This window comes from Lepus europaeus, chromosome 5 (genome assembly GCF_033115175.1).
Source record: "Lepus europaeus isolate LE1 chromosome 5, mLepTim1.pri, whole genome shotgun sequence".
NCBI classification, from domain to species: Eukaryota; Metazoa; Chordata; class Mammalia; order Lagomorpha; family Leporidae; genus Lepus; species Lepus europaeus.
Window position 1 is genome coordinate 85,476,768 of NC_084831.1, and position 13,148 is coordinate 85,489,915.

At 46.9% G+C, this 13,148-nt stretch overlaps 1 protein-coding gene across 1 annotated transcript in view; it reads right to left on the reverse strand.

The window, feature by feature from the left end:
* The window catches only part of TGFBR3 (transforming growth factor beta receptor 3), a 213,319-nt gene that overhangs the window by 18,872 nt on the left and 181,299 nt on the right, over window positions 1–13,148 (reverse strand). Inside the window, exons 11-14 of the mRNA XM_062191725.1 lie at window positions 11,921–12,061; window positions 11,088–11,246; window positions 6,315–6,614; window positions 3,099–3,219 (exon numbers count right to left, since the gene is read on the reverse strand). Coding sequence (XP_062047709.1) covers window positions 3,099–3,219; window positions 6,315–6,614; window positions 11,088–11,246; window positions 11,921–12,061 — 721 coding nt within the window. The remainder of the gene's footprint in view (window positions 1–3,098; window positions 3,220–6,314; window positions 6,615–11,087; window positions 11,247–11,920; window positions 12,062–13,148) is intronic.

The following is a 13,148-nucleotide window of genomic DNA, read 5'->3' on the forward strand; positions in this document are numbered from 1 at the left end:
CCATCATTCTCTTCATCACCAGCACCAGCACCTACCACGGGAGGTTTAAGTGATAAAAGAAGGGCTGACCCAATGCTGGTTCCCAAGGCACTCAAAGTTGAAAGATACACTCAAGGAGGTTCCATTCAAAACAGTGGCACAGAGGTGGGCTGTCAGCCTAGCAGTTAAGATACCTGCATTTCATATGGAGTGCCTGGGTTAAAGTCCTGGCTGTGCTCCCAATGCCAGGTTTCTACTAATGTGTACCCTGGCAGGCACTGGTGATGGCTGAAGTAGTTGGGTTTCTGTCACTCATGTGGGAGACCTAGATTGAGTTCCTGGATCCCGGCTATAGCCCAGCCCCAACCCAGGCTCTTGTAAGCATCTGGGGGGTGAACCAGCAGATGGAGGTCTGTCTCTGTCTCTCAAATAAATAATTAAAAGCATTAACAATAACAAGCCAGAGTGGTACAGAGGAGTAACCCAGACTTATTTCTTTAGTCTTGCTGGCCTACTCTCCTTGTCCACAGGAGGAAGAAACACCACCTGACGGATGTCCACACCATCAGCAGAAGTGGTCAACAGCAACTCTTGGCTTAGGTGTGAAGTTGCCAATGAGAGCCTTTACCTGCAGCCCTAGAAAATCCAAGTGCTGACAAATCTCAACCAACGGCCAGGAGAGCCAGAGCTTTGGCATGGCCTTCAGAGAGCACAGAGGTAATAGAAGGACAGGGAGGGGTCCCCTTGGTTGGGGAATTTCTACCCCAAAAGTTCCTCCAGTAAGTGATCTGCCTACTTCCAGCAAGTCAATCCTATCAGGCGAATGCTCACATTATCTTTTCAAATGAGTAATCCAGTTCCCTGTGAGGCAGAGAGAAAGCACAGACTCCGGTGGTCTTCACTGGGGTGAAATGAGTCCAAGGGAAAGAAACATCGAGGTGAGAGGAGACCTTCACAGAGCTGAGGACTGCCACCAGGAGCCCTAACCCATTCCCTGCAAAGTCAGAAAGCAAATCTGCATACGAGCCCTTGGAAGCAAGTCAATCTTCTCAATTTGTTTAACAAACCTAAGCAATAACCTTTCTCCAGGCACTGGCTTCTCCACTGAAATCTAGCCTCAATTAGCGAATCTCATGAAACTGCCTTGATAGTGGTAAAAGTTTCTTCTTGAACTTTTACATAAAGAAAGCACTGAACTTTTGGTACAATTACACTAAGTTTAAATAAAAGTAATTACCTAATTTACAAGAGAAATTACTTAGGAAAACACGATCAGTCTTAAAAGCAGCATGAATGAATTGCTGGAAGTTATCGCGCTGCAATATTAATGCCTAATTATTGTCTGGCATGGGAAAGAGCAAGCTGCTGCCTTCAATTACCAGCAGCATTACCTCTCTCAAATAGGTGAGGGTAACAGACGGAACACAAGGCGGCAGCTGCTATTGTGAAACCACTTTCCCAGTACAAAACAGAGCCAACTGTTGCCCAAGTGCGATCACTCTGCAACACAGTTAATTTATTCTTACTTCTTACCCCTGAGCTCAATATAAAGGAATGAGTATGTGGGCAGAATATTTACAAAAAAGACTGTATCTCTTACAACTTTCAAATGGTTGAACACCAACCAATACAATAAAACAAAAAGTAATAAAAAATGATGCTGAAGAACCAATAAGCATCTACTGTGTACATTTTATACCAACTTTAGGATGGCTGGAAAATAAATCAAAAACTATTCTGCTCCTTCAAACGGCACCATTGAAGGTTTCAGCTGAAAAGGCTTCTGGGATAATGAAACCCCAAGAGGTGAGAGGAGTTCCCATTAGCAGAGAAAGCTAAGAGCCACGCCCTCCGCAGCCACGCCCCTAAGGAAGAGAGCAGGTGCCACCATCAGATATGACCATTGGAATGACACTGATTTGTTCACAAAGGTCATTCAACTGAATGAGAGCAGAAAGCACCCGAGCTGCCCCTGCTGTCTGGTCTTGCCAAATCCCACTCCAACAACTCACACCAGAAGTGCCATCCCAAGACCTTCCCAAACCCTAGCTCTGGTGCCAGCACTGCCCAGGTCTTCCAACTAATGCCCAGCAACTGGAGCCAGCCTGCTCAGTGGCTTCAGCCAAGGCCTTTGGTGCCCATGCTTCTCTCTGGCCCTTGTGGTAGTAGGAGGAAGCCTGTGACCCTAGCCCTGAAACACACTGCCCTGGAGACCTGGAATCCATGTCCACTCTCCTGGCCTTCTCGTGGCTTGACACTCAGATGGCAATGTTTCTGCACAGTGGTAGGCAATTTCTAGACGGAGACAACTGGAATTACCCGAGATGCCTCATGTGACAGTTGCTTCTACCCTGAGATGGGGATGGCTGCCTGGGGTACCCTTGCTTGTTCATGGCCCTTGGAGCCACGGGGCCTCCTATCTGTTTATAGCAGCTCTGCTTCTCTGCTGATCTGAATGGCCTGGCCAGTGCCAGGGTGCTGCCCTGCCTATCCTCCTACTGACACCACACCTCTCAGGGTACATCCTGACTCTTCTCCTGGAAGACACAGCTCCCCACCTGTTCCTGCATGAGTACCAAGATGCACCCTTGGCATCAAGCCACAAACGTGATTGTGCAAAATTCTGAAAATGGAATTATAAAAAGTAGCTGTCGATCTTCCTCCTGCTATGCCGCCTCAGAGGAGGAGTCTTCCCCTACATACCACCCTCTCAAAGGCACCTGCGATGTTGATGAAGCAGCCCAACAGCATGTAGCTGGCACAGGCATGACCAGTAGATCACCAAAAAACAGGCTGTGGCACCGTGTGCAATTGCCAGCATGCCAGGTGGAACTCTAACCCTTGTCTGCATACTCAGCAAAGAATATTCAAACGCCAGGGAGAGTAACCATATGACAGGGTCCACCTTGACCCTGATCTCATATTTTAGCAAGGAAATCATTGACAAGTGTTTCACAATTCAGCCACAGTGGCAGGAGGAGAACCAATGAAAGACTGCTTAGGCCAAGAGGCCGCGTCTCAAGTTACACATAGGCCCTGATTCTACCTCTGAATAAAGCCCTGGATCTTCAGAGCAGCGCCGAGGCTTCCCTTCTCCAACTCCACCTCCCAAAGCGCACCTTTGGTGTCTCCTCCCTGGTGGATGACAGCCAGGGGCTTGGTGAACGTTTTCTTATTCTGCATCATGGCCCAAATCATGGAGGCGTCCAGCGAGGTGCAGGCTTCATCCGGAGACACGCACTGCAGGGGAGGGGAGCAGAGCAGAGTGGGGGTCACTCAGCCTGTGGCTCACAGCTGCCTGCTACAGAACGACAAGAGATCTGGATGTGTTTCAAAGAACCTCAAGCAGTCTGGGAGATGTGGTGGCAGGCCCAGTGTGTTTCCAGCTGCATTTGAAGATGCGAATTATCGCCGGACACCTTATAAATATTGTCTTTTCCTTCTCCCCGTCTTCCCAGAAAACAACCAGAGGCGTGGATGTCACTTAGCTTGAAGACTAGAGGAACTAGGTGACGAATGCTGGCCCCTGACCCACTGTGATGTGTGATTTTGGGAAACGCCTGGCCTTGCGTTGTGAAGGTGACAGGTTTTACATTTTTTTTTTCCCAGAAAGATAATCCTGTTGTCCAGTTTGTTTGATTTTTTTTAATTCTGGCACAGGCTCATGCAAAAATTAAGCTTTCCAAGATCATTTGCTTTTAATGCTCCAGAATGCAGGGCCTGGGGAGTTGTGCCCAGGTGTGGAGGCCAGGAGATCAGATGCTTATAGCTCTTCTGAGGCCTCAACCCCTGGCTGCACTACATCTGCTGGGAAAAAGTATCCTCGCTCTCTAGGACCTCTTCCCTTAAAACAACTCTGGTTTTTTGTCTGTGCTCATCACCTGGTGAAATTCCAATGTAAATGACACCCACTGGCTTTTGGGGTCAGAACAAAATACACCTATTGTTTAAAAAGCCTTCAGCCAGACATCCTGAAAGGCTAATTCAGCTCTTGCTCCTCTGGACAACAGAAGAGCAAAGACTTCAGACTTCATGGTCACTGCTGCTCTGAGCGACAGAGAGGACAACCCCTCACCACCCACAACAGAGGAGAAAAGCCTTTGCCCTTGCCCTCTTGCAGGGGAGATGATGGGGGTTCTGTGGAGAGGCGAGACAATTGAAAAAGATTTGCATTTGACTTTGCTATGAGTTCTTCAGACTCTTCTTCCTGAGTCTGTGATTCTAAATCTGACCTAATGGCTGACCTTGGGCAAGACACTTAACTCCCCAGGTCTCAGGTTCATCAGAAATGAAAGCGTTTGAGATCTTCCTTCTGCAAGACTCTTTGCCTTGCTCACAAGTCATACAAAGTACTCAGAAATCACTAGAAATGGAGCCAGCAATGTGGCATTGGGAGTAAAGCTGCCTCTTGCAATGCTGGCATCCCACATGGGCACTGTTGGAAGTAGCTGCTCTGCTTCCAATCCGGCTTCCTGCTAATGGCCTGGAAAAAGTAGCAGAAGGTGGCCCAAGTGTTTGGGCCCTCACACCTATGTGGGAGACCTGGATGAAGCTACTGGCTCCTGGCTTCAGTCTGACCCAACACCGGCCACTATGGCCATCTGGGAAGTGAACCAGTGATGAAAAAAAAATATATATCTGCCTCTCCCTTTCTCTGTAACTCTGACCTTCAAACAAATAAATATTTAAAAAAAATTGTCACTAGAGACATGGAAATATTATCTATAAACATCAAATGGGGAAGATAGTGGCAACAGCTTGTCTACAGCCTCTACCGTGTGCACAACAAGCTATGGTCACATCTATGGTCTCGTCTGCTCCTCCATACAGGAGGGAAGCCAGGCCTTGTGATTTCAGCTTTATAGACGAGGACATGCAGGCTCTGAGGGGTCAAGGGACTTGTTTAAAGTTCTGTTAGTCAGTGGCGGGCCTGCCTTCTCAGCCGCCAAGCTTTTCCCACTGTATTCTGCCTTACCAGTAAGTGGCCACTTGAGGTTCAGGGTCAGCTCCCATCATGTCCTCTCCTGGGACTCAGAGCTCTCCTTGGAGTGCTCTGAAATACTAGGATTAATGCTCGCAGATCTACACACTGAGAAGCTGGGGTGTTCCAGGCCAGGCTTAAGTTAAAGGAAACAGCCAAAGCCACCAGTAATGACCCCCAGTAACTGCCAGGCCTCCCCCCTGGATCCCTACCTCCCAAAGGTCATTGTTCTACCTGCAGATAGCAAGCTGGCCATTAGCGGAAGGTGAATGCCACAAGGCTAAGGCATCAACATTTCCAAAAGCAAAGGGCTGAACAGATTCCAAGTCAACCTGGGTGTGTTCCTGGGTGATCACAATCAGACTTGCTGTATTTTCATTTACGAGCAAAATTCTCTGTGGCATTGTCAGAGAAATGGGCGCCCAGGAAATACCAGGCTGCAAGGGATTCAGAGCAATGGTAATCTAGCTGGTGATGAAACTCTTCCTCCCACCTCTACACCCACTTCTGACAACCTGTGTATTAAATGAGGGAGTCTCACACACACATTATAAATGATACAGCTTGATTCTTAGCTCTCCAGACAATGATTGATGGGTGGCGACAAAATTAGTTTACACGCAGTGTGCATCTTCAGAATGAATGCGCATATGGAATTACACATCATTAAGCCAGCTCACAGAAACAAGCCTCCGGCAGAAGATGCCTTTTACGCACACAAGGCCAACTAATGAGGAATCATAATTAACCTTGCAGATCCCCCTGCAGCACGGCTCCGGGAAGGTCAGATGGTTCTGATTTCTGTTATGGCAACAGAGCATCCCAGTTCAGTGTGGGGAGCGACACAAGACAAACAAGATGAACTGATATGAAGCTGAGAAAAATTAAAATATTTGCTAGTTTCCCTTAGCGGTCCCCCTGAGACCGGTCAACCTTATAACTCACACGGAGAAGGTCAAAAAACAACTACAACGCAAGCCTCAGTGGGGCCCGGAAAGATTAATCCGCACACTGAACTTATCCTTTCGGCTCGCCGTGCTCTTGGCGCTGCACTCTATCTGAAGAGCAAAGATCAAGCCAGACCTCTCGCTCCCTCGATGGAAAACAGCCGTGATTTATTGCTCATGAGGTACTATTAAGTAGCACGCATGGAAAAAAAAATCATACTGTCAGGATTTATTCTCTAAGACTCCATAAAACTCACAGTTCCCTGCTAACTAACTTTATTACTTCAACTGGGCAGTTCCAAAACCAAAACCTCAACCTGCAGTAACCTGGGATACAACTCCTTGGGCAGGTCACCGCCCCACCTAAGAATGCCAAGGGCACAGTCAATGGCTGGAGGCCCACTGACCTTTGGCAACCTCTGGGGGTCTTTCTCCCTCTTGGTACACAACGTCAGCTCGCATTGGAGAAACAGCAGCGAGGTGTTGAACACGGACTTAAAGACAAAGCTGAACCGCTTCTTGTCCATCTCGGCTTGCGGGATGGGAAAGTGCACCCTCTTGGGACTGTAGAACTTTACAGACTCATCTTTGGGACAAATGTTCTCAATGATGGTGTAATCAGACAGCCTGTCCGGGTTCGAATACGGAGAGATAAAACAAGTTTGGATGGCAAATCCCAGCTCTTGGTCAGCCTTGGTGACAGACACCTAGAAAAGAACAGAAAGATGAACTCAGAACTCAAAACCTCACGTTTGCTTCAGGTGCACAGGCGGTGCACTTGGGGAGGAGATGCTGTTTATCTTCATTGTCTTAACATATGTACAGCTTTCTAACCACCACAGTAACAAACACTCATTGAAGAAAGAGATACTTTCCATCTAAACTTGATATGGATGGTGACAGTAAATTATTTAATGCAAATGCCAGCCTGGAAGATTCAAATACAAGATAAATATGTCTCTCATAAGCCCTCAGAGAGATAAAATAAAAGCACACCATACACCTCAAGTGAATTTTCCCTAATAAATGAAACGCAGGCAAAGCCTTTAATGTCATAATAGTGTATCCTTGTAAGACAAGCTCTTTTTTAGAATTACTCAAAAACCAAGTAGAGAGGCAGAATCTGTTCCACCCAGGCAGGGAAGGCTGAGCTTCTGCACGGCACTGACCCAGAGTAAACGGCAACACTGCCGTCAGCCGCGAGTCAGCCGAAGCCCCACTCCACTCCGAGCAGGCCGAGCTGGCCCCTGGTGCCGGACGTCACGCACGGTGCAAGCTGGTGGCCATCACAGGCCTGGCAACGCATCCCAGCTGCTTGCAGGACCCTGCCAAGGACTCTCCCTTCACTCGTTAAGCTCAGGGGTATTTTAAGGGAAATCTAATGTAGAAACGGTTCCAAGTCATCTACACTTCCCTCTTACAAAACATTTGTATGGGCCATGTCCAAACCTTGTTAAGGTTCTTTTCTTTAGAAACAGGAAGTAGTGTGGAGCCAAGTGTAAACAGAACTCAAACCTCAACTATCCTGAACTCGGCTAAAGCCTCAGGGCCAGGCTGGATTCTCCATTCGGCAACACACGAGTAACCAAGTGAACTGGCCCCCCCACCCCCACCCCGATCCCCTGCCTCATTCTTTGGCTAAACTGATGATCAAAATAAACTGAAACACTTGAGAAACACAGTCTCTACACACCCACAGGCCACTGGACTCAGAATCCTCTCAGAAGACATGGAGATATAAACAAACTTTCCATTCTGAGATACCCAGGGGGAAACCCCTGACACCGCCAGGGCCTCGAACCCACAGCACTGTTGTGAAAGGTCCTTCTAGGGCTAACTAGGCACGGCCCGCCACCACGATGACAAGAAGCAGGAGGGTGCTACTCTGGCCATTATGATATGCACACTCTGCAGTGGCATTCCACACACTGCTAGGCTTCACTGGTTTTTCACACTCTTTCTGACGAGCAAGATATTCCACCTTGGAAGGATGGCAAAGGACATACATCTTATTACCAAAGAGCACCCTTTAATGCAACCTCAGAATCCACAATGCAAAAATGTGTAACAGAACCGCTGCAAATCTTTAAACTCGAAGAATGTATGGATAATGGTGGGATGTCTGGGTTACTCAAAATTCTGCCTTAGAGGGGAAAAAATCTCATCAGTAAGACTGGAAATGAATGGTAGACAGATTCCAGGCTTGGCAAGGGAGGCAAATCTGAAGAAATCACACCCTGGGACTCGATTTCCTCACCTACAGAATGAGGACTCTGATACCTAGGAGACACAATTACTGTGAGAATTAGCAAACTGGATGATACACACAAACAGCACAGCTCAGAGTTGGTCAGTACACACGGCCTGCTAGCAGTACTACTATTCCAGACTGAAATTTTGGGGGGCCATAAATGATTCTCTTTTTTTTATGTCCCCAAAGACAAGGAATTTAAAAAGAAACTGACATTATATGACCAATCTAGAGATGACCAAAGAACAGGTAGAAAAATGGATAATGTCTTGGGTTAAAGGAAGAGACTGTGGTCAAGAATAGAGGATTCTGGGAGGAGGAAAGAGGGATATAGGGGAGAAGAAACATGGAAATACTTTTTTAGACCCAGTCAATGGCTTAGCTAGTTTTACTCGGCTTAAGAAAACACTTTTCCTATCACAAGTGGGGTCCAAATTGGGAGACAAAGATCAAGCAAAGGTGCTATCCTATTAGCAAAACATTCACAGATTTTCTCTTGTATTTTAGGTAATTTTAAAACACTGGGCCGGCACTGTGGTGTAGCAATTTAAGCCTCCATCTATGGTGCAAGCTTCCCATGTGGGTGCCAATTTGAGTCCCAGCTTCTCCTCTTCTGATCCAGCTCTCTGTTATGGCCTGAAAAGCAGCAGAAGGTGGTCCAAGTACTTGGGGCCCTGCACCTTCATGGGAGACCTGGAGAAAGCTCCTGGCTCCTGTCTTTGGGTCAGCCCAGCTCCAGCCATTATGGCCATTTGGAAAGTGAACCAGTGGATGGAAGACCTCTCTCTCTCTCTCCTGTCTATAACTCTACCTCTCAAACAAATAAAGCTTTAAAAAAATCAAAATAAAGTAGTTTATAACCCACTCCCCAATTCTCCTCAATATACTTAATACTTAAAATGATAGAAAAAGTGGCCGGCGCCGTGGCTCACTAGGCTAATCCTCTGCCTTGTGGCACCAGCACACCAGGTTCTAGTCCCGGTTGGGGCACCGGATTCTATCCCGGTTGCCCCTCTTCCAGGCCAGCTCTCTGCTATGGCCTGGGAAGGTAGTGGAGGATGGCCCAAGTGCTTGGGCCCTGCACCCGCATGGGAAACCGGGAGAAGCGCCTGGCTCCTGGCTTCGGATCAGCATGATGCGCTGCCCGCAGCGGCCATTGGAGGGTGAGCCAATGGCAAAAGGAAGACCTTTCTCTCTGTCTCTCACTATCCACTCTGCCTGTTAAAAAAAAATAAAAATAATAAATAATAAATAAAATAAAATGGTAGAAAAAGCAAAAAGATTTAGGGGATTTCTTTTTTATCACTTGACAATATCTTATAAAGTTTAACTACAAACACACAGTTGACATAAGAAAAGATATGAATGGACAAAAACCCTACTTACAACATAACTGAAATAAGCTAGCATTGCGGGGATGGGGAAAGATCAGTCAACACCTCCAGAGAAAGGTCCACAAGGAAGATTGGCCACTGATTAGCATAAACCAGAGCCTTAACCTTGTGCAGCCAGGCACATATTTGGAAAAGAACCAACTGCACTTAAGCAGCGCCCCTCAAGCCCAGAGCCCAGCAGGGAGTTGCTGACCGGCTGCACGTGTGGATTGTGTAGCCAGGAAAGCAAGAGGGAAACAGCAATCCTGGATTAGCAGAGGTCTACGGCTAAGAAGAGCGTGCAGAGTACAGTATATTTTCCCCAGCGGAGAAAGAAGGTGCTCCCCCAAGAAAGGCAGCTCTCAGGAGGGAGGCAAAGGAGGAGGGGCAGAATCCAGATGATCGGGGAAAACAGCTTCAGGAGCCAGCAGGCACTGTGCCAGAGTCAGTGCAAATGTGAGAGCTGGTTTCCTTTCCAGAGTAGAAACACATGCACTGAAGTCACCTCTAACATAGGGACGTTTTCCACTTCGACCCCTTGAGCTTCTCTCCCCCTCCAGAGTCCCCCTTGCAGCTTCGCAGCCGACAATGACTCCCCTCCAGGACCAGCAGATAACGTGACCAGCTGAAACACCAGCTGTGAGACCTTGGACAAGCTTCTGCCTCAATGTTCTCAGCCACAAAATGGAGATATTATTAGTCTATTCATGTAAGATTGCTCCAAAGAGCTAATTAATGACTACACTATTTACAACCCTATCTGGTACATACTAAAGCTGCAGTAAACATTTACTGTTATTATTTCATTATTACCACCATTACCTAATGTTTTCTTGTCATTCCAGGTGTACGTTACGCATGGTTACTACTGAAATGTGTAGGAAATGGTTTTAACAAATTTACACATTTAGAAACAAGCTAGAAAAAACAGTTTTCATGAGATATGGTAGCACATAGGATTTCCCTTAGAAGTGTGTGTAATTTGAAAGATGATATGGGAGGTGATTTAATTCTGACATTGCCTCTGCTTAACTACTGTTCCAAAAATGCTAAGATTGAGGCCAGTGTTCAGCTTAACAGGTACTACGCCTGTGGGTTCCTGCCACCCAGATGGGAGATCTGGATTGCATTCCAGGCTCCCAGCTTCAGCCTCAGCCCAAGTGTTGTGAGCATTTGGGGAGGGAACCAACAGAAGGGCGCTCTCTCTGTATCTCTTTCTCTCTCCTTCTAAAAATTTTTTTTTTAAATCCAGCTAAGGTTAAAATGAACCCAGAGCTTTAGTAGAATTCACACTTTGCTGATTTTTTTTCTTTTTTAATATTCCTCTACAAAAAAACTCTCTCTACTTAACCGAATGTATTAAATCCTGAAGTTTCCTGCTCCGGTCAGAAGCCAACCTGGAAGTGTTTTCTGAGCCAAGCCCTCACCCAGAAGCAGCCAAGTGCTCTGGGGGCAGGGGAGGAAGAGGAGGAGGGAGGGTGCAGAATGTATTCTAGCTAATGTCTGAGGAACCATAGCTTGGGACTAACATAAAAGCCTACAGGATCAGGCCTCACCTCAACATAAATATGTCCATTTTCTGCCACAGAGAAGACTCCCTGGGAGGGTACCAGGAAGAGGTCGGTGTTGTACAGCTCCATGTTGAAGGTGATGTTTCCATTGGGCTGGTCCTGGTAAGTACTGGGGTTCCCCAGCTGCCGCAGGCTGCAATTAAACTGGGGGAAAGAAAATCAAATCATGATCACATGAGGGGTGAAGGCCCCATACCTTCATGAGCTCTTAGCCTTTAGTATAGGCTTGTATTTTCTGATAATCCCTAACTAAAGCCAACCAAACATGAAGGTGCTTCAGAAAGTTTGTGGAAAGTGGATTTAAAAGGTAAGTTTCTTTTGGTGAAAAAATTTCTGATATCCACGCAATGGTTTTTTCAGAAAACACATTTCCCATGGAGTTTTTGATGACTCCTGTAGACAACACTCTCTGTAAAGTACCTAGTGAAAATGAATCCTTAGGCCAGCGCCACGGCTCACTAGGCTAATCCTCTGCCTTGCGGCGCTGGCACACCGGGTTCTAGTCCCGGTCAGGGCGCCGATCCTGTCCCGGTTGCCCCTCTTCCAGGCCAGCTCTCTGCTGTGGCCAGGGAGTGCAGTGGAGGATGGCCCAAGTGCTTGGGCCCTGCACCCCATGGGAGACCAGGAGAAGTACCTGGCTCCTGCCATCGGATCAGCGCGGTGTGCCGGCCGCAGCGCGCCTACCGCAGCGGCCATTGGAGGGTGAACCAACGGCAAAAGGAAGACCTTTCTCTCTGTCTCTCTCTCACTGTCCACTCTGCCTGTAAAAAAAATAAAATAAAAATAAAAAAAAAGAAAGAAAGAAAATGAATCCTTACCACCACAATTTCAGGACGGCTAGAGAAGGCAGGCTCTCCTTCATCCATGTCTCCAGGAAATCCATTGTCACCTGATTCCAAGTCTTCATAACCCTCAGGCCAGCCACTGCTATCCCCAGGGGATGGGACCTGAATCACAATCTACAAGGCAAACAAAGCACAGCCAACTCTATAAAACCACCAAGCCATAAGCATTTAGCTCTACCTTACACCCATGGAATAAATCAGATGCAAATTGAAAACCTGACTAAAACAGACACAGTAACAACAACAACAACAAAAAAAAACTCTACCATTTTAGGATTTCATTGGCAAAGTGGTAAGCAATAAGAGAATCACAGTATAGGTTCAAGTTAAGATCTGAACTAAAATTTATATTTTCTCTTGTCAAAAAGCAGATTTCTTCCATAACTATATTGAGGAATTACAAATTAATCCAAACAACGGAGAAACACTAGGCCCTCAAATGGAGCTGAATGGGGTTGTCACTTGTCTGCACTGCAGAGGGGGATTTCTCTTACGAAATAAGAGTCTGGATACTAAAAACTCTAGGAAGTGCAAAGACTTGGCCACAGTAGCGAGCTTTAGTTATCTGTGTCCTTTAAGATTTGTAAAAAGTTTTATTTGAGCTAGAAACCAGGATCTGGGAACTCAGTCCAGGCCTCTCATGTGGGTGGCCCCTGCTTGAACCATCACCGGCTGCCTCCCAGTGTTTCCATGGGCAGGAAGCTGGAATTGGGAGCTAGAACTAGGCCTGGAACGCAGGCACTCCAACACAGGGTGTGAGCCTCCCGCGTGGCATCCTAAGCACCGTGCCAAATGTCCGTCCTTAGCGTCTTTCTTGGAAGTGGAGACAGATACTTGATAATTTCATAAAGGCCTTCTCAAACTTGAAATTCTCTTTTTGGAGGAAAAACTTTGCCTACTTGTGGACAAGACCAAGTGAGGCGAGAAAACCATGCATCTGGTTGCCCAGTTGTACGGAGATGCTTACTGACAGCCCAAGACATTAGGTTTTATCCACATAAGAACCAGGCTATTTGATCCTACAGGTTGGCCACAGAGAGAAGTCATAATCAGCCTGACAGCGAACATTTTGCCATCAGAAATTTTTTTTTCAAATCTCCAAATTAAGACTTTTTTTATTTGACAGGTAGAGTTATAGACAGTGAGAGAGTTGGTTCACTCCCCAAATGGCCGCCACGGCCGGTGCTGCGCCGATCCGAAG